A 21669-nucleotide genomic window follows, 5' to 3' on the forward strand; every position below is an offset into this window, starting at 1 on the left:
GAATGATGGTTTCCATCATTCTCAGTTGCCTCTGCTCTCGAGAATGATGGAAATTATCATTCTCAACAAACTAACACAGGAACAGAAAACCAAACACCACATGTTCTCACTCGTAAGTGGGAGTTGAACAATGAGAACACAGGGACACAGGGAGAGGAACATCACAGACCTGGGTCTGTGATTGAGCAATCACAATTGATGGGTGAGCAAACCACCATGGCACGTGTATACCTGTGTAACAAACCTGCACATTCTGCACATGTATCCCAGAACTTAAAGTATAATTTTTAAAAAAAGAGGGAGAAGAGGAAGAAGGAGAGGAAGAGGAAGGAGGAGGAGGAGGAGGCGAAGGCAGAGGCGGTGGCTTCTGGAAGACCCATCACACCAGGCCCAAGGACCACACAAAAAAGACACAATGGGCCACTTTAGAAGCTGTGCTTTTCGAGGGGCTTTGTAGTTCATGTTGCCTCTGCTGTCTTTTGAAAAGTAAAGACAAGTGAGCAGAAAGGTGGGAGCTCCTCCAGGGAGAGCTGCCAAATTCAGGCCAAATACCTTTTCCAGCCCCTTTCACATTTGCATGGGGCCTGGTGAGAGAGACAGACAGAAAGAGAGAAAGGGAGAGAGACACTATACATTATTTCCATATTGCTCTTACTGCTTTGGGCAGAGTCAGGGAAGAAGAGGAAGAAAAGAGAAGAACTGACTGTTTTAACCAGCGGAAACTTTAGCTGGTTAATGTAATACAGGAGTGTAAGAATTTGTTCTTTCTACTAAAGAGAAAACAAGGCCACACATTCCCAAATATATGCTCAGAAAGAGCAGCCAGGGAGTGCAGTTCTTGGCAGCAGCAGGCTTTATGACTTCCCTTCAGCATTGCTCATCACAGAGGGGATTTTGCTGGGGACATGGGCAGCCAGAGATAGTGGGTGCTCAGTCACTAGTGGGATGCTACACAGCAGCCACTGAAGGAGTCCCAGTCCACCCTTCCCCAGACCTCGAGAGCAGAAGCAACTGCAGGCCCTTCCCCGACCCTGTGATCTGCATCTCTAACCCCTCCAAAGCATCCAAGTCACATCAGAATAAAAGGACTGGGACACATGGCACTTCTAAAAGTTATCACCTCCTGCTAAAATATGTTTTTGGGGGAGGGGAGATAGCAATTAATTACCAAAAATAAAGAAACCTCAATAAGGAAAAGACGAGCTCCACAGCACTTCCACCCGCCCCCTGCTGCCAACATACATACTAAACCCAACTATAAGTTTCCCTACCCTGCTCAATTCCTCTACACAAAGAAGCATGGAGTGTATATTTAGTACAGGTTCCTCCTCAGAGCTAGCTGATGAACACAGAAGTCGGTAAACCTAACTCAAACGTGACTTTTGAAAGAAAGGAGAAAAAGACTATGATCCTCTTTGCTGTTTTCTCTTAACTTACAGAGTTCTCTCCTTTTTAATATTCTAGTGTTCTTAAATCAATCACTTTGGATTTAGAGTTATTGCGAGAGTTCAAGCCTTATCACAAGAAGAATCTCTAATATATAGTGGATCCACTGCTGTCTGATCAATATGCACAATTTAAGGATCTTTAAACAGGGGGGAAAAAAATAATTCAGGCTTCACTAATTCAAAATTAGTGATAAGGCAAAGTACCCTTCAAATTTCAGTCTGAATCAAGTAACTGTGGCTTAGTAAACAACTGGAAAGATTAGAGATGGACGGGGTAAGCCATTTAAGATGGCAAACTATCTTCACAAACTTCAACAGCATTGCCTTGCATGTAATTTGTGCCATTAAGGTAGGAATTAGAAATGACCCTTATCTCTACATCAAGCAGGTCAATCAAGACTAGTTATAATTAGCAACCAGTGATAATATATGCTGCTGAAATACCTGCCCTTCATTTCAAACATCTCATCCTTCAATTTTTTTGTTATTTCAAGCTGATCTTCTCAGGAATTACTACTTTTTGCTATACAGTATCATCTGCACACAGCAAGACTTCAAAAGGTGCTCACCTCTGAGTCTTTGGCCTGCTGATTACGAATGACTATCAAATTGTACAGGGTTCTGTCGTCATCTGCCTCTGTGTGGGAAACATCATGGGGCATACTCCATAAATTCTTCTCATCGTCCCTCGCCAGAGTTGCTCCAAATGAGGAATATGGATTGCTATCACTGTTGTATAAAAAAAGGAAAGATTGGGGTTTTATAATATATATAATGTTATATATCATATGCATGCAACATACAATATCAACTAAAACTTATACAATGTAATATATAAATATATTGTCAAAAAGGTCTCAATTGTCTTTAATAATTAAGCATAACACAATAGAGCAGTAAAAACAAACCAAAAATATAAATAAATCACTTTAAAAAGAACAGAGAACAGATGTACCTGAGCAGATGTAATTACTACAGTTAAATATGAAATTCAGCACTGAGTACCCCAGAAGCTAAGACAACAAAGGAAATCCAATTCTTTTTTTTTTTTTTTTCGCTTTGAAACAAAGTCTCGCTTTGTCACCCAGGCTGGAGTGCAGTGGCACAACCTCAGCTCACTACAACCTCTACCTCTCAGGTTCAAGTGATTCTCCTGCCTCAGCCTACCAAGTAGCAGGGATTAGAGGCGTCTGCCACCACGCCCGGCTAATTCTTGTATTTTTCATAAAGACAGGGTTTCACCATGTTGGTCAGGCTGGTCTTGAATTCTTGGCCTTAAGTGATCTGTCCATCTCGGCCTCCCAAAGTGCTGAGATTATAGGGGTGAGCCACCGTGCCCAGCCAGGAATAGAATTCTTGTGTGATTAAAAGAAAACGAGTAACATGAAGGGGTGAACGTTTGACTGGCTCTGAGTTCAAGGAAGCACAGTAAACTTGGAGTACAATGATATATAATAGCTATAAAATTCCTTACACCAGGAAAATTAAGTAATAAATATGCATACCCAAAGACTTTCAATAAACAAGACAGAATGTTGAGTGAGAAATTTCAGCAGTCCCGTTTTGTACATTTGTTTTATGATTTATGCCTGATAAGGTGGTACCTGGGTGTGGACTTACAGAGATTAGTGGCACAGCATCACATCTGGGGCATGCCTGCACACAGCCCCAGTTAATTCCGTAACCCCCAGTTGAATTCTGTGGGAAGGACAGGTAGGGTCATACCGAAGCTATTCACTTCATCTAGTAATATGTATAAAGCACTGACCACATGCTAATCACAGGGCTCAATAAAATTGTGAGCAAAACAGACATCATCCCTGCCCTTGGATCTCACTAGTATGGGAAACACATTAATGAATGATCATATGACTATAAAATAAGAATTGTGATAAGTGCCATTAAGCGAGAGCTCAGGAGGCCATGAGAACATATGCAAGCTGCTAAGAGAAAACCCTCACGAAGGCAGGCATCAGCTAGGCGTCACGAAGAAGAGGTGCTGGAGCACCTCTTCTTAAAGGTTTTTCCACCTTTAAGTGGAAAAACAGGAACAGAGTTGCAGGCAAAGGAAACAGCATCTTCAAAGGCCTGGGGTGGAAGGAAACATGAAATGTTAAGATGTCAATATGGGATGCTCAGAAGTTGGCACTAAGGAAATCTTGCAACAGGAAGCAAAGTGCTAGTCCCCAGATTGGGGTTCGGCAGCAGGAACCCACCCAGCTAGGGAGGGGCTCCAGCCCTAGAGTGATGATGTACAGGTCAGACTGCCAATCACAGTCTCAAATTTTGAAAGACAGGGCCAGGCGCGGTGGCTCACAGCTGTGATCCCAACATTTTGGGAGGCTGAGGCAGGTGGATCACCTGAGGTCAGGAGTTCAAGACCAGCATGGCCAACATGGCAAAACCCCATCTCTACTAAAAATACAAAAATTAGCCAGGTGTGGTGACACATGCCTGTAATCCCAGCTACTCGAGAGGCTGAGGCAGGAGAATTGCTTGAACCAGGGAGGCAGAGGTTGCAGTGAGCTGAGATCACGCCATTGCACTGGAGTCTGGGTGACGAGAGCGAAACTCCAGCTCACAAAAAAAATAAAATAAAATAAAATAAAATAAACTGGGACAACAACCAGGGCCCACTTACAAAAACTAGGGCAAAAGGTGAGGACAGAACCTTGGAACCAAGGCTAGCAGGAAGCCAGCTACCTGAATCAGCATGGGGTTTAGAGACTGAATGTTGAACAGTGCTCCTGAAATCCCTGTGGCTGCAGGTCAGAAGTTTAGGGTCTGGGACTGAACAAAGTACCTGGCCCTATGGGGAAAGGTGCAGATGATGGGAAACCAGACACAGCTCAAGCACACTATGCTCAGAACCACGCTGTTTTTACTGATTGATACCACAAAAGCTAGAACATAGGCAGCCCTACAGCCTGACTCTTCCTGAGAATGAGGAACCAGTGAAAGAGAAGGAAAATGATGCCTTTGGGCGCTGCCCATGTGAACTTTAATGAGCATGTCAAATTCCTTCATTTCATTCGTTCCATTGTTTGTTTATTCAACAAATGTGGAATAAATGCCTGCCGTATACTGAGTCCTGCGCTGGGTGCCATGGGGACATGAAGATAAATGGGACATTGTCTCTGCCCTTAACATAACTATAATGCAATGAGATCAGTACATTTTTTTTTTTTTAAAAAGCATGCACAGATTGTTGTAGGAACAAACTGGAAGAAGTGATAAGTTATGTATGATGAGAAGGAAGTTCAAGAACTAACCAGACCTGAGGACTGAACAGGCTTCCAGCAGGAAGAGGCACAAGGGCAGAGTTATTCCTCGCAGAAAGATCAGCTCAAGTCAAAGCAGTATATGGGGGCTTTGGGAGCCCACGGGATTGGGGAATTGAAGTATTCCTGAATGACAGCAGCATGTGGTGCATGGAGCAAGGAAAATGAAGGGGCATGAAGAAGAAAAGGTAGTATGGGGTCAGACTAAAAGTAGTGCTGGCGTCCAAGCTTCATTCTGAGAACTGCAACATTATCAACAGGCTTTTGAGCCATGTCAGGTCTGGATTTTAGAGAAATAACTCTGGGTGAAGGAAGAACAAGAAGATGGCTTAGGAGGGTGTCACAATCAACTGTCACACGGGGGTAGGTGTAATTTTCAAGCCATGCTCTTTGAGGTCCTGGTGTCAGGGGGCCTTGGGACCACAGTGGGGCAGGAGTAGAGAAAGAGATGGACAGGGCTTCTCTGGCAGAGATAGAAAGAACCCACAAACCAACCATAACCAGAGCAGCTTCTCCATTCAAACAGTCTTTGTTAGAGCTAGAAGGAAGGTTGTTTGAGGCACAGGAAAAATGGGGTTCTATCGCTAAACAAATACATAATTTTGAACACTCTGAAATTATGATTGAGATAAAAGTAAGTGAGGTTGAGAGTGAGGGAAATAGCAGTGAGAGTGGCAATGAGGACTGATTCCAGCAGCATCTGAGAGGGGTGACAGCAGCCCATTGTGGGAGGCACAGAGATACCAGCAAAGGTGATGCCTTTAACTGCAATGTATGGGGCAGAAGCCAAGACTGACCTCATGAGTCTGCAGAATGTTCACGGAGATGTCAGGGACCTGGGTTTAGGAGCGAGGACATGGCAGAGATCTAGGTGTGGGAGCAATACACAACATTTCATGGCATCACAGAAGCAGGTCAGAGAATCACAAGAACAGTCTTAGGGGATTAGGAGACAGAAGAGAATAGGTGAGTCCAGAAAGAGAGATCAGGCAGGACAAAGAGGAATGCCAAAGAGCAGGTGGACGCCAGAGAAGTGTCAATAACATGAAGGATGCTGACTCCAATTTCTTTCTGCAGCCGATGATATGCAACCACTGCATAATATATTCAGGGCTTGAGACAAGGGCTCCTGCATTCCACCCCTCATGTTACACAAGCATGGGTCCTGGTGTCAGGACCCATCCTTTGCAGATAGGGATAAGAATACTGCAGTGCTTGACTTCTTCTGGGCCAGGCAGCCAGCTGACAGTCCCCCCAACATAAGTTCCTGGGTGGGGATCTCAGACAAGCCACTGTCATATAACTCAACATCCAAATGCCAGTGAAGCAGCTCAGATCATGACTACCTACGTGGATGCTCCCTGTACAAACCAGCAGGTTCCCCTGGGGGCTTGTCTCCAGGACGCACTGTCCTTGAGTCACCCAGACCTGGCACAGAGCTTCTACCAAGAGTGGCAACCATGGCTTCCAACATCACAATAAATGAACTTCTGGGGCAATGAAACCCTGGGACTTTTCCTGACATCGGTCTTCCATCTTCTCCCAGATGTGTTTCATTTCTATGTCTTGTCTCCTCAACAGGTGGGTCAGTTCCTCTAGGGAAGGGGTTGTATCCAGTTTCTCTTCTACATTTCTACGTTTCTTTCCCACATCACCTAGCAGGGTCCTAGGACACAGCAGTTGCCTTAAAAGTATTTGTTGAATGCAACAAACTGCGCTGTAACCCCAAAATCTGCTGAAGGAAATCCCAGACATAACTCATGGTTACTGCCTTTTAAAAATTTCCCTAAAGCAGGAGCTTTAGAAAGGAGCCAGTATGTACCTGAAAATCAGTAAAATAACATTAGACCATGAATAATTTAGCCACCTTTTACTTCACTAAGCCACAATTTCTTTTCCTATTTTAAAATGACGATCTCAGCTGCCTCCCTGGCCAGTTCCCCACCTTCTCACAACCTCTCTCTCTGTCTCTCTGTCCCTCCTCTCTCTAGCTGTCTCTGTCTCTCTTTCCTCTCTCTTGCTCTCTCTCACTCTCGCTTCTTTTCCTCTTTCTCTATGTCTCCTCTCCTCTCTCTAGCTGTCTCTGCATCTCTGTCTCTCCTCTCTTTCTCTCGCCTATCACATCCATCCACACACATACACACATGACTTCAGCCAGCATAAAACACTAGCCTCTCATCCTTAATCTACAAGCCCAAGTAAAGCTCTATAGGAAGGTCAACCCCAGCCTGTTTAGAAGTGCCCATGTCTCCAGAAGGTGAGTGCCTCCTGGATCTCACCATATCTAGCCCTGCTCTAATTAGAAGCAGTGTTCCCGTAACAAGCCTCCAACTCTGCCTCGTCACTGATATTCAGGGAATGATGTAAATCAGGAAAGAGAACCAACTGCTATGCCCCTGGACGGGCAATGCCTCCCAGCAGTGGTAATCTCTGTGAGCTCCTGGGCCTTTCCCAGCAGGATCTGACCTGCTTGTGGCCACAGAGCAGCCTCTTCCACTCTGCCCCGCTCCCTCTCCAGACCCAGACCTGGCTCCTGTTTCGTTCTTATTCAGTAATTGCAAGGTTTCTTTGGGGCATAGGAAAGGTGGGGTGCCACTGTTAAATAAAGAAAGAACTTTTTTCAAAATACTGGTGAAAATGCACAGGGGCTGTGAGCTCATTCAGCAGCGTCAGAAGCATCTGTGAGAGTTGGCCTGGCTCACCGGATCCTGGGTCCGGTTCTCTGGGCCTACCCCTTTCACTCCTTCACAGCCATCAGGTCAAGGTATCAAGCCACGTTGTTTTAAAACTTTTAACCCTTTGGACAGAGAAACTAGAACAGAGAGAAGCCTACAGCAAATGGCCTAAGGAGAAGCAGCTTTGGAACCACTATGTATCCCAGACCATGAAGGGCTCTGGGGCCTGTGCCAAGAGAATTTAGTGCAAAGGCCCAGGGGTCTGGGCCTGAAAACCCCTGGGAGGACAGATGAGGGGAAACAGACCAGAAGTCAGAAACTTCCCTTTCTCTCCCTCCCCCATATCATGAGTTCTAAAAGGCTCTAAAGAAAGTGAGAGTGGTTGTTTTCCCCTGGCCACCATCTGCTGATGATAAATATTTTATTAACATCAGGCATTTGAGAGGTGGCTCTGAGGTTACACACTAAGCTGCTTTTATTCTCAAAAGGTAGGGTGAGAAAAGTCTCAGATTTCACCCTTAATCCCACCCAGGGGCATGAGACCCAATCAATCCAGAGTCTTTTCTTTCAACATGATCTACAGCTAAACAAGAGACAAAGGTCTGTAGGTACTAACTTCTGCCTGGGGATACAGCTGCAAAGTGCCAGTCAGCACTGAAGCCATTTACCAAGAATTCCTCAAGATTCCTCACTACTAACAAGGGCTGTATGTAAAAGACCTTGGAAGGCTCCACAAAATACAGTGCACACAGGCTGGCTGCCGACACCAGCAGTTCCAGTGACTTTACTGCTCTCCCCACAGGCCATGTGGCAGTGGCCACTAGCTTAAGACTGAAACTCTGAAAACAGCAAGGAAAGAAAATCTCCAGTCAACAGCAATCAATGGTCCAGAAAAACAGGCTGCCAGGTCCACGCCCTTGACACTCACAGATTTTGGTCTGATTTCCTGCTAGGAAGTCGCTGGCCTGCTACCTCCCCTGGCTTCAAGACCTTTCCCTTCTTCCCTCTATTGAGACCTCCCTGGGATGGAGAAGGTGAACCAAAGATCTTCTCCCTCTCCATCATCGCCTTCCTTCCCTCCTCACTCTCCTTCCTTGTCTTTCCTTCAGTCCTTCCTTTCTCCCTCTCCTCTTTTCTTTCTTTCTTTCTTTTCTTTCTTCCCCCCTCTCTCTTCCTCTCCTTTCTTGGTTTCTCTCTGTCCCTCTTCTTCTCTTTCTCTCTCTCTTCTCTCTTTCTCTCCCTCTCCTCCTCTCTCTTTTTCCTTCTCTCTCATTCTCTCTTTCCTTCTCTCTCATTCTCTCATTCCTTCTCCTTTCTCTCTTTCTATCTCTCCTTCTTTTGTTCTTTCAGATACAGGCTTTGTCTTACCTAGTTGATCCAGCGTTTAAACATGTTTTATCCCCAAGTTTATTTCTTATTTATTTATTTATTTTTTATTTTTTGAGACAGAGTCTTGCTCTGTTGCCCAAGCTGGGGTGCGGTGGGGCGATTGTTCCATTGGTTCCAGCACTTTCCTCAGCACTTGCCACCTACACTCATGACCTCCTTCAACCCCAGAGATGTGACCTGGCTCAGTGTGAAGGAAGAAAAGCCCTGGGCACCCCTTTCCTGGCATCCCACTCTGATGTGCTCCTATCCTTTGGGCTTTCTATTCTCACGCTGAGGCAGAGCCCCGTATGACGCTGCTTCACACATCTGTGCCCTGCTTTCGAGGCTTGAAGATGGTCCTTACAGGCACCCTGTGAAGCAAGCACTGTTATGTCATCCAGCTGAGGAAATACGAGGGCTCAGGAAGATAAGACCCAGTCCTTGGTGTCTCCTCTGCTTTCATTCACACCTGGTCACTTCATCTAGTGCCACGCCTTTAAACATCATCTACATGAGGAAGATTCCTGAATCGGAATCCCCAGCTCAGTACTCTCTCCCAAATTTCAAATTTCCCATCTCCACTGGGATGTCTCACAGACAACACAAGCTCAGTGTGGTCCAGACCAAGCACCTGATCTTCCCACTAAACCCATCCACAGGCTCCCCACTCAGATGATGGCAACTCCATCCTTCCCATTGCTCAGGCCAAGACCCTTGACGGCATCCCCCACTCCCTCATCCCCTACATCCTATCCATCAGAAAATCCTATTGGCTCCACATTCAAAAACCATCCACCGCTACCACTACACCCTGAGCCAAGGCCTCTTACGTTTTGCAAAAGAATTTCTGCAGTTGTCTGTTTTACCCACCTATTTCTCTTTATTAACAGGATGGCCAAAGTGATCATTTTAATATGTAAATCAGATCATGTCATCCCTCAGCTCAAAACCTGCCAGTGGCTAACCCATTTGGCCTACGAGATAAGCCAAAGTCCTGCAGTGGTCCACAGGCCTGCAGTGACAGTCCTACCACCCTGTCCTCTTCGGTTCCCTGAACCCATCAGTCACACTCTGACCTCAGGGCCTTGCACTGGCTGATCTCCATCTGCCTAGAATGTTTTTCTCCTGACAGCCACATCCTCACTCCTCCCTCTCCTGCAAGTCTTTGTTTAAACACCACCTCCTCAACAAGGCCTGCCCGACCAACCTATTTAAAATTGCAATATGCTCCTTCCCTTGCTCTACTTTTGTTTCCTACATACTTATTTATCTTATTTATCTCCTAGTTTACTTATTACTGTTGATTGTGCCCCCCACCACTACCACCGCCACTAGGACTAGAATAAAAGCCACTAGGACAGGGATCTGCATCTACTTTGCTCAGTGATATATCTCAAGTGCTTAAAACAGTGCCTGGCAGGAGAATCACTTGAACTCAGGAGGCGGAGGTTGCAGTGAGCTGAGATCGTGCCAATGCACTCCAGCCTAAATGACAGTTAGACTCTGCCTCAAAAAAAAAAAAAAAAAAAAAAAAACAGTGCCTGGCACATAGTAAATGCTCAATAAATATTTTCTGACCCAATGCACCCTTGTTTCCCAAGTTCACAGGGCTCTAAACTGTACAGATGAGTATGACTCTGTGTCTTCAGGCTCACAGACAAGCTCCTAACATTTTTTAGCTGTTTAAATTTATGAAAATTCGCCCTACAGTCTTGTGGAAGGAAGCAGATGATAAGCACGTATGTTTATGTCACATGATATTCAGGACTATAAAGAAATACATAGTGAGTAAGGGGCACAGTGAAGAGTGGGGCACGGTTTTAAGAGAATGGTCAGGGAAGAATGTTCTGATAAAATGACTTTGAGCAGAGATCTAAATAAAGTGAAGGAGTTATCCACACAGAAAACTAGAGAAAGAGTCTTCAAGGCAGGGCAGGCAGGAAGTGTAAAGGCCATGAGGCAGGGGTGTGGGTGGTATATTTGAGGAACCAGGGGCAGGCCAGTATGACTGAAGGATGAATAATTAATTTCACCTTATATGCTGACTTTAAACCATACTTAATAGCCCCAAACTGGAAACCACCCAAAAGGCCACCAAGAGTAGAATAGGGGAACAAAACGGAATACACTCTAAAGCAATAAGAACCATGAACAAGCCTACACACAACAACACGGAGGAATCTCACAAAGCTCCACCAACAAAGTGAGTTCTATGAGAACACACAGTTTGATCCCGTTTATGCAAAGTTTAAAGGCAGGCAATACAAAAGTACATCTTTAAGGTGCACACATAGGTGGGAAAGCTAGAAGTCTAGATATGATCAAGGAGGAGATAAGGGGCTGGCAATAGCTATCTCTCGCCATGGGAGGTGGTTACAGGAGTGTTCACTTTCTAGTCATTCTTTTTATTTTATTTATTTATTTATTTATTTATTTTTGAGACAGGGTCTACCTCTGTCACCCAGGCTGTAGTGCAGTGGCGCAGTCTTGGCTCACCGCAGCCTCTGCCTGCCAGCTTCAAGTGACTCTTCTTTCTCAGCCTCCAGGGTGGCTGGGATTATAAGTGCTGCCACCACACCAAGCTAATTTTTTTTTGTATTTTGAGTAGACACGGGATTTCACCGTGTTGGCCAGGCTGGTCTCGAACTCCTGACCTCAAGTGATGCACCTGCCTTGGCCTCTCAAAGTGCTGGGATTACAGGCATGAGCCAACAGCATCCAGCCTATAGTTATTCTTTATACTGAACATATTTGTGTATGGTTTTTTGTCTGTAATATCACATATTCGAACACATGTTTTTAAAAGATTTTTGTTAAAAAAAAAAAAAAAGAAAAAAGCTAAGTAAAAGCCAATTCAGGACAGTGTCAAACAGTTCAGGGTTCTTTTATTGCACACTGTGTCACCAAAATTATTTCCTAAAAGGGGACAAAAGAATAGAGTGCACGGTATGTAACAGTCACAAAACAAAGATTTATTAACAAGACTAAAACAACTTCAGTTGCTAATGGAATAAACTATTTTACCCAGCATTTAAGCAGAGTTTACTTTTTAAACATAGGTGGTGTACTGATAAGATCACTTCAAGATTCTAGAGAATAAAAAGTTCCAGCAAACTCTCACATGATGTGTAGGAGAAAAAAATTTCATCTTCTCAGGAACTTCCAACGTCACTAAGACTGACTAATGCAAGTCACAAAAAAAGAAGAGGGATGCTGTGGCTTTCTGGGGAAGAAAACCTTTAAAAGTCATCCTTGTGAATTTTGGACAGCTGACTTCTTATAAAGAGCTTCCCTCCTACTTGTTGGGCGTATTCATGCCCCTTTGGCCCCTTTGGCCCGGGACAGCATTCATGCCCCTTTGGCCCTCCCCTATCACTCCCCTGTCTTTCAAGCAGGCAAAAGTACCAGCCTTGCAATGAGAATCTTCCATCTAGGGCACTTTCCTTCAATACAAACCCTCTGTGCCCCTGCAGGCACTTCCTGTGAATCACTGTCTGGCCCCGGAGCTTTGTAAACTGCAGGTTTCTGCAGGAAGCCACAGATGAGGTGTGCCAATCTTCCCAATCTGCTCAGAGACCTGGCTCTGGAAAATCCAATAGTATGTGGTGGGAAAAAAGTCAGGCCATCTGGGCCCCGGTCTGAGAAATCTCACTGACATAAACATACTCGTCAACACTCTCTAAAAGCCCTTCCAATGGGGAGAAGACGATTTGATCAGCTCCAGGGTCATGAGAGTCCACACTGTAAAATGAAAAACTCTACGAATGTGAAAGATTGTGTGTGAAAGATTGTGATACTTCTAGAGTTGGTGGTGATTCCCTTTTACATGTTGTGAGCCCTCCCTTACCCCCACCCTTCTTTCCCACTGGCACCTGGTTTCCCTAGCCTCAATGCAGGAAAAGGCCCAGTGTTTCTGGACCCCAGGCTGTAACAATTCAGGGACAGATTCAAACTCCAAACACAATTTCTAACACATACCACATAAGCAGTTAGTTCCATACCTCTCGGTGCACCAGAAGGGCTCTGCTCTTTCTATGGCATTGAAATCTACTAGCATATGAATCCCAGTTCAACCATGTGTGCCTCTAAGCAAGTTACTGAAGTTCTCTGTGCCTCAGTTTCCTCAATGGCCAAGTGGGGATGGCGGACATAATTCCAGCCAATCCTCATTATTTGCAGATTCTGTATTTGAAAATTCGCCCACTCATCAAAATTTACCTGTAACCCCAAAATCAATACTAGTGATGTTTCTAAGGCCATTCGTGAACAGGCCTAGAATGGTAAAAAATTTAGAGTTGCCTGAGATGCACAACCCAGATGCAGTCAAAAGGCAACACTCAGGCTTCTTGGTTCAGCTATCAGATTGGAAACAAGTGTCCTTTTTGTGATCATTTAGCAACATTTTATTTATTTATTTATTTTGAGATGGAGTCTCGCTCTGTCACCCAGACTGGAGTGCAGTGTCTCAATCTCAGCTCACTGCAACCTCCGCCTCCAGGTTTGAGTGATTCTCCTGCCTCAGTCTTCAGAGTAGCTGGGATTACAGGCATGTGCCACCACGCCCAGGTAATTTTTGTATTTTTAATAGAGACAGGGTTTTACCATGTTGGCCAGGCTGGTCTCATACTGCTGACCTCAAGTGATCCACCTGTCTTGGTCTCCCAAAGTGCTGGGATTACAGGTGTGAGCCACTGCACCCGACCCCCACTTAGCGGCATTTTTTTTTTTCATTTTTGTACTTTTAGCTGGCAATTTCACTGTTTAGAATATCTCCCAAAATGTAGTGCTGAAGTGCTAACATACATGTTGGATAAGCTTCACTCCAACGTGGGATATAGGGTGTTGCCCATGAGTTCAATATTGATAGATCAACAATATATATTAAATAAGGTGTCTTTAGGCAGAAACCCAAAAAACAACGTTATGTACTGATTGGTTGACAGGGATCTAATCCTGCCATCGGCTCACAGGAACCTAACCCTGTATTTCTCCTAGGAACAATGGTTCAGTATTCACTAATTCAGTGTTCAAGTGACTTTACAGAATCTAACTACCACAGACAACAAGAATCAGCTGTGCCTCATAGGGCTATGGTGAGGATTTTATTAACAGATACAGAAGAAATGGTTTAGTTTGAGTCACATTGCTTGGGGCAGAGACTGAGTTGAGGAGGAAAGTGTCTCTGACAGGGAAGTTCATCTTCCCTGCCCTCATGCTCCTGATCCTGCACAGATTGGGCTTGTGATAGACTAGGCACTGTTGTAAATGCTTTCTATCTGTGGGTCATTCGGGAAAATTCAGTTTGTTTTGAATTTGACCCACACCCGAAGGCCCTGATCAATTCCTTTTTAGAATGATCCTTTTGTGGGCACAAAATAGTCATCTAGAGCAAACTGAGATTTTATTTTACTTTTCCCTCACAGGAATTCAGGCACTGTAGAAAAATAAAACAGTGACATCTGTTCTCCATTCATTGCCTGCAGAGGGCATCAAGTTTGTTATCATGAATGGAAGCTGCAGGTGGGCATCAAGATGAACAAGGAGCAAAATAGATTTGGAAGCTCATTATATGGTCCTCTTGGGTGGCTTAAGAGAGAGCCACGCATAAAAACATAGCTATCGTTGTTCATTCTTTCCATTTCTTCTTTTGCTTTTGAAAAATCAGACAGATGTAATGATGTTTATCAGTTATTAACAGCTAATAGAAATTAGAGAGTAACAATTGTACTTCCCTGAAAAAGTTCAAAGTAACCCTTGTGAAAGATCCCTCGGTGCATGACGTTTACACCACAGCCAGCTCTTTTGTGTCCTGACTCAGCATCCCCCAGGCCTCTGATGTCTGTATTAGTTCCTACATGGCAGTAGGCTCCATGGTGCCAGAGGACCTGAGCATCTCTCTCTCCTTAAAGGTGACTGCAGCTGGGCCACCAGGAACACAAACATGCTCCGAAGAATCACATGTTCAAGCGATTCTCCTGCCTCAGCCTCCCAAGTAGCTGCGATTACAGGTGCCCGCCACCACGCCTGGCTAATTTTTTTTTTAATTTTTAATAGAGACGGGGTTCACCATGTTGACCAGCCTGGTCTCAAACTCCTGACCTCAGGTGATCGGCCTGCCTCGGCCTCCCAAAGTGCTGGGATTACAGGTATGACCCACCGCACCTGGCCTCAGGTAGATTTTTATATGGCAAGAGCATGCTCTTATCACTGACAGAAGAAAGCCATGCTACAAAAGTGAAATAATAACCAATGCTTTGGGCTCACACATCTTTCCAAAAGCATTCTGTAATGGGTTGAATAGTTTCCCCCCAAAAGATATGTCCAAGTCCTAATCCCCAGTAGCTATAATTATGACCTTATTTGAAAACAAGGGCTTTGCAGATGTAATTAAGTCAAGGATCTTGAGATGAAATCATCCTAGGTTTTAGGGCAGACTCTAAATCCAATCACTGGTGTCCTCAAAAGAGAAAAGAGAGGGATATTTGAGACACAGAGGAGAGACACATCAAAGATGAAGGGAGGCAAACAATGAGGCTGTGTGGCCACAAGCCAAGGGACACTGGGAGCCACCAGAAGCTGGAATCACTGAAAAATGATTCTCCCCTAGACCCTTTGGAAGGACTATGGCCCTGCTGAAACCTTGATTTCGGACTTATGGCTTCTAGAACTGTGAAAGAATAGATTTATCTTGTTTTAAAGCTACCACATTTATGGGAAGTGGTGGTGGCAACCCCAGAAAACTGGTGATTACATACTCCAAGTATTTCTTTTAATTAATAACATGAAATTTTGAACCAAAAGCCACTCACTATTTTACAGACAAATGATCAATGATCTAGCCACACCAAAACAATCTATTTGCATCATTATCCTCTCCTCAATGCATACCGGTTTATTGTTGTTGTTGTTGTTGTTGTTTGATCACTATTTACCCTGTTTTAGAAATGTGGTCAGTGTAGGGGAGAGTAGCATACAGAACCTCAAACCTTATACGGACGGTTGATATTGTGACTCTTAGATGACTCAGTCCTAAAATTGGGGAAAACGTGAGAAAACAGTAAGTAGATGATTCAAATATTTGGGACTGAAGCCTGGGTTAGGATCAAGGCTGTGTTAGAATCAGGCCATGTGTCCTTTCTCCAGGCCCAGACTTGTTCTTCCTTCCACAAAAATTGCTTCCATAAAATTGCTCCTTCCATAAAATAAAATTCCTTCCATAAAATTGCTCACTCAAAATTATTCACTGCTGAGACAACTCTGGACAGAAGAGTTAGACAAAAGGTCAGGATTCATATTTCCTGGGTCTTCAGCCTCCTTCCGGGCACTACCGCCAGCCTCACTGCTCTGTATTCCACGTTGGGTCAAACAGAATGTTAGCTAACACAAGTCCATGGGCAGAGGACAATCAAGCCTGGAACAGCCCTTCAAGATCATGATTAAAGTCTGATCTCCTTATTCTACAAAAGAAGAAACTAAGGTTCAAGGAAGTTAGGAGACTTCCCCAGGATCTCACAGCTGGTTAATAGCTGGGATGAGGACCCTGGTCTCCTAACTCCCACTAGGCTTGGTTCACAGAGCCAGTATGCATCATGTTTAAGAAAACTAAACACAGATTCAGTGTAAAGGTCACCACTGCAGGTGAGAGCAGGATGCGGCTATGGAGAAATATGTGCATCACCCAACTCTATTTAACATTTTCTTTCTTAAGGTGAGTGCTAGGGTAGCTAGCTATGGGTATTAGCTTTATTATTCTTCACAATATTTTGCTTTAAATACCATTTAAAATTTTTACACATAGAAAGCAATTAATAAACAAACATTCATTGTAATTATTACTATTCAAAAAGTATGGGCCAGATGCAGTGGCTCATGCCTGTAATCCCAGCACTTTGGGAGGCCGAGGCAGGAGGATCATGAGGTCAGGAGTTCGAGACCAGCGTGGCCAACATGGTGAAACCCCGTCTCTACTACAAATACAAAAAATAGCTGGGCATGGTGGGGTGCACCTGTAATCCTAGCTACTCAGGAGGCTTAGGCAGGAGAATTACTTGAATCCAGGAGGCAGAGGTTGCAGTGAGCTGAGATCATGCTATTGCACTCCAGCCTGGGCAACATAGTAAGACTCCGTCTCAAGAGAGGAAAAAAAAGGATTTATTCAGTTCTTATTCCATGTAGACCACTGTGCTGGGCACCACAGAGGATACTAAGGTAAGATTCAGCCTCTCCAATTTCACTGGAACTATACCACCCACCTTATAACGTAATACTAGGCAAAATGCAGTAAGTGACTCGAGGGGTAAAAAGAAAGAAACGAGATACCATAACTTCTTGGGGAGAATTTCTAAGACTTCATCAAAAAGGTGGCAACTGAAAAGGTAGTCTTTAAAATCTGAGCAGAGTTTTAAAAGTAAAGAAAACAAAAGGTGTCTCTGCTAACAATTATGGCATTGGCGATGGCACCAGGAAGAAAACCTGCATGATGAGGTTGATCACAGACAAAAAGACTAGAGAAAGCAAAATCAGAGAAGCCAGGGCAGCAGAAAATGTAAAAGAAAGGATGAATAGTCTGCACAGAGGTACTCCATGTACACTGAGAAAAGAATATCCAATTTCTTTCTCTTTCAAGAGAGCACTTTTCATGTAATTATACCAGAGGCAGAAACCAGATTTCAGTGCCTGGCAAACAGTAGAAGCCTAATAACTACTAACTTAATAAATGGATGCTACCCAAATGGATGCAATCCTTCAGTCCCATCTTGAGCATCAGCATTTAGAGCTGTGCTTCTCAAAGGGTATTCCTAGACCACCTTCAGCAAAACTATCTGGTATATTTACCAAAATGCAGAATTCCAGGCTCCATCCCAGACCCAGTGAGTCACAATCTTTAGGGATAGGTCCCAAAAGCTGCATTTTAAGCAAATTTACCAGGTGATTCTAAGTGGGGGGAAAATACAAAGGTGAAGAAGCAGGTGGGGGTACAGTTTACTATTCTTTAAAGACGTTTGTGCGTTATACAGTGAACAGCAGAGAACAGGAGTTGAAGGGCAGGACCACAGCAAGATAAATTTTTAGTTGGGGGAAGCCTCAGCAGATTTCTAGACAAAGGGGAAAGAAAGAAAGAAAAGAAAGGAAAGAAAGGAAAGGAAGGAAGGAAGGAAGGAGGGAGGGAGGGAGGGAGGGAGGAAGGAAGGGAGAGAGAGAGAAAGAGAAAAGGAAAGAAAGAAAGGAAGGAAGGAGGGAAGGAAGGAAGGAAGGAAGGAAGGAAGGAAGGAAGGAAGGAAACTAGTGGGCCAGAGAGAAATACAGATGCAAATCAGAGAAAGCACAGGCATTCCCCCCGCTGGGACATGGTTCCAGAAAAGGCAAAAGGACCAAAGTCAAAAGGACCAATGTCATCAGTGGTATTGTCAGTCTGGCAAATGAGCTGGGACCAAGCGTTGTTTTTCCTGAATGAACAGAGTCCCTGGTGCATTTTGGAAAAGGACTGGAGGTGACCATGCACACAGGTGACAAATGTCTTCCCTGACCTCACCTCTTCCATGCACTATTGCCTTAGGGAGCGAAAACACGGAAACCATTCTTTCAATCAGTAAAGGATTTGGTTTGGGAATAAAAGATGTCTGAACAAAACTTTTTTTATAGATGGAAAAAAATTGACATGAAGAATGATGCTCTTAATAAAATAATAATTCGGACCATCTGCCCACAGGATTTCACCACATCAAGATTTCAAACCAGTCATTTTTGTATATAGCACGCCAGCTTCTCAAAAAGTTAGATATACTGTTACTATATGGTCCGCTAACTCCACTCCTAGGTATTTACCCAAGGGAGCTGAAAACACACATCTACACAGAAATCTGTATGTACTTGAATGTTCACAGCAGCACTCATAATAGCCCAAAAGTAGAAACAATCAAAATGTCAATCCACTAATGAATGGATAAGCAAACTGTGATAGAGCCACACAATGAAATCTTCAGCCATAAAAAGGAACGAAGTGCTGATACACGCTAAAGCACAATGAACCTTGACACCATTCTGTGAAGTGAAATAAGCCAGATACCTAAGGCCACATATTGCATAATTCCATTTATACATAATGTCCAGAACAGACAAATCCATAGAGTCAAAAAGTAGACTAGTGGTTGCCTCAGTGGGGGCAGGAAGAGAGGGAAGAGTGACTGCAAAAGGGTATAGTGTTTCTTTTTGGGGGTGATGAAACCTGCTGGAATTAGATAGTGCTCATGCCTGTAATCCTAGGACTTTGGGATGCCAAGGTGGGTGGATCACGAGGTCACGAGTTCAAGACCATCCTGGCCAGCATAGTGAAACCTCATCTCTACTAAAAATACAAATAAAAAGTAGCCAGGCATGGTGGCGGGCACCTGTAGTCCCAGCTACTCGGGAGGCTGAGGCAGGACAATGGCGTCAGCCTGGGAGGCGGAGCTTGCAGTGAGCCGAGGTCACGCCACTGCACTCCAGCCTGGGCGACAGAGCGAGACTCTGTCTCAAAAAAAAAAAAAGATAGTGGTGATGGTTGCTCAACTTTGTGAATATACTAAAAACTACTGAATTGCATACTTTAAAAAAATTTTAAATCAACTAAAAAAAGTTTTCAGATCCAATCTTCAGATGCCTTGTATAGGAAAGAACCTGCAGGTACCCATATACACACATGCCACTGTTCCACGTATCCATTAATAAGCTGTTCTTCCCAAATATTCTTACATGGAAATGATGCCAGTATGACACTAAACCACATGAGACCAGTCCACTCATACCCACATGCTCAGAATAACAATGATAATTAATTACTACAATTTATTGAGTGTTAACCATGTGTCACACTCTCTACTAAGCACTTTATATGTATTATCTCCTTTCATCTCTCACAGCAACCCTTTGAATTATGTACCATTATCATCCCCATTTTACAGATGAGGAAATTGAGGCACAAATAATTTTAATAACTTGAGCCAGGTCACCCAGTTGGGTGAGCAGACTCCTTCCAGGCAACCTGATTCACAAGCACTATGCTATTCCGCTCCAATTGACCTTGGGGCTTCTTAAAATCACATGCAAAATTCACTGACTTGTACTCACTGGATAGAAGCCAAGACAGGAGAGGGTCTAGATCTTAAAACCACCAGAACTACTAACTGAAACAGCAATCCTGGACAGAAAACTGGAAATACTCAGGCCTCTGAGGATGAAACTAAGCTCAAGCCTGTATTTCATGTTACTAAGAGCCCTGACAAGTTCAGCATATAACCTAAGCATAAAATTCTAGATTGTAGTTGCCCACTACCTATTAGATTAGAGATAGATTATTCCATTTCTCCCTACCCACAATAATCTAAAAATCTAAGTGGGAGTGCCATCGACAAGAGCAATCAAAAACACCGTGTATTGTGTGTATGACTTTATATATATAATATACAAGAGTTACATGTTTATATACATGTGTGCTCACCAAACAGCAGGAGTAGATGGTAATTTCTAAGTCCTACATCCTACAAGAGGAAGATGGATAAGGGCAAAGTAATCAAAGAAGATTGCTTGAGAAGGCCTTCAAAACAGCTTTTGGTAAGGAGGAGCAAGGATAAAGGTCACCACTTGAGGGAGGGTTGGAGCAAATGAGTGGATTATTCCCACAGCCGCAAGGAGTGTACACTGTTTAATGTACTGGAAAATCACAGTGGACAGACAGGAAGGGGTTATGTAAGATCTCCAAAGTCAAGGGGGTGTTTGGACTTGATAGAGTAAGAAAAGGTAAATCATCCCTTAGAAAAAGTTGTGCAAGCTGTATTACGTGACTTGCATACTTCAAAGAAAGAAAACCTGGCTTCAGTATTGGCTTACTCAACCCTGGAGTTCCACCTGAAATACTGTTTCCTAATTCCATTTTAAATATTCTGTTTCTGTCATGTCTACCCCTGAGGCATGACCTAGTCCAGCCTCGATTTCAGCAAACTCGAGATAGAAAACCATTGCTTAAAATCACAGCCCTGAACAAAACTGGGCTGGTATGGTCTCTTCACAAAGCCTCTTAGCTTATTGCTAATGAGAATTACGTTTCCTCACACTTCATAGCTTAACCTGTAATGAATCAACATCCTAGTGAATAGGCTGCCCCTTGATGAAACATGCATTTTTTTCGTGTGAAAAATATTTCCTCGTACTCAGTCACTGGAATTGTCTTCTCTGGGTAACAAAATTGAATGAGAAATAGACAACTTTTTTTGCTGAATGACACAGAAATCCACAGTCGCCCATTTCACTGTAATATACCGATCAAATACCCAGTCACAGTTGTATTTTATCAGACCCCTATGGAAACTTCTGATTAACTTCTCTCCCTTACTTCCCTGCCCAGGCAGGACACCCGAATTCTTGGCACTTTGTACAGACATCCAGCTGGGTCTCAGGTGTCTCCGAAGATTTGTGCTTTTCGGCAAAAATCTTACCCAAGAATTAAACGCAAAACATCCTATAAGGAACCAAGGGGCTGAGATGGCGCCTCCGCGTGCCCTTCTAGCAAGCCCACCTCCCAGCTCACACAAGCACACAGGTGTCCACACTCCCGGCGCCCGGCCTCGGCCCAGGTAAGCCCAGATCCCGGCCCGGGCGGTGCACCCACCTGACCAGGGGCTCCTTCTCAGGCAGGGCGCGCTCCTCCAGGCACTTGCACCGGCAGCAGCAGCACACGGTCCTCAGCCAGTCCCTCAGCCCCATGGAGAGCGAGGGGCCCCACCGGCGCCGGAAGGCTGGGGGCCAGTCGCCGCGGCGAGCGATCGAGGCTGGGGCGCGGCCACCGGGCCGGCGTCCAGGTGCGGGGACAGCTGCAGCCCGGGCGTCGCGGGCTGGTCCGCGCGCATCACGCCGCGGCCGGGG

The 21669-nt window shown here is 44.4% G+C and overlaps 1 protein-coding gene across 1 annotated transcript; it reads right to left on the reverse strand.

Annotated features, from left to right (window-relative positions):
- Nucleotides 1-2017: 2017 nt before the first annotated feature.
- MREG (melanoregulin) lies at nucleotides 2018-21663 on the reverse strand (the record flags this gene model as incomplete). Its single annotated transcript, XM_017895461.1, has 2 exons — nucleotides 21416-21663; nucleotides 2018-2177 (listed from the first exon to the last, which is right to left on the reverse strand). Coding segments are annotated over exons 1-2 (255 nt in total), but the record flags the coding sequence as incomplete, so codon positions are not given.
- Nucleotides 21664-21669: the final 6 nt, after the last annotated feature.

This window comes from Rhinopithecus bieti, unplaced genomic scaffold (genome assembly GCF_001698545.2).
Source record: "Rhinopithecus bieti isolate Rb0 unplaced genomic scaffold, ASM169854v2 scaffold_26676, whole genome shotgun sequence".
Classification (NCBI taxonomy): domain Eukaryota; kingdom Metazoa; phylum Chordata; class Mammalia; order Primates; family Cercopithecidae; genus Rhinopithecus; species Rhinopithecus bieti.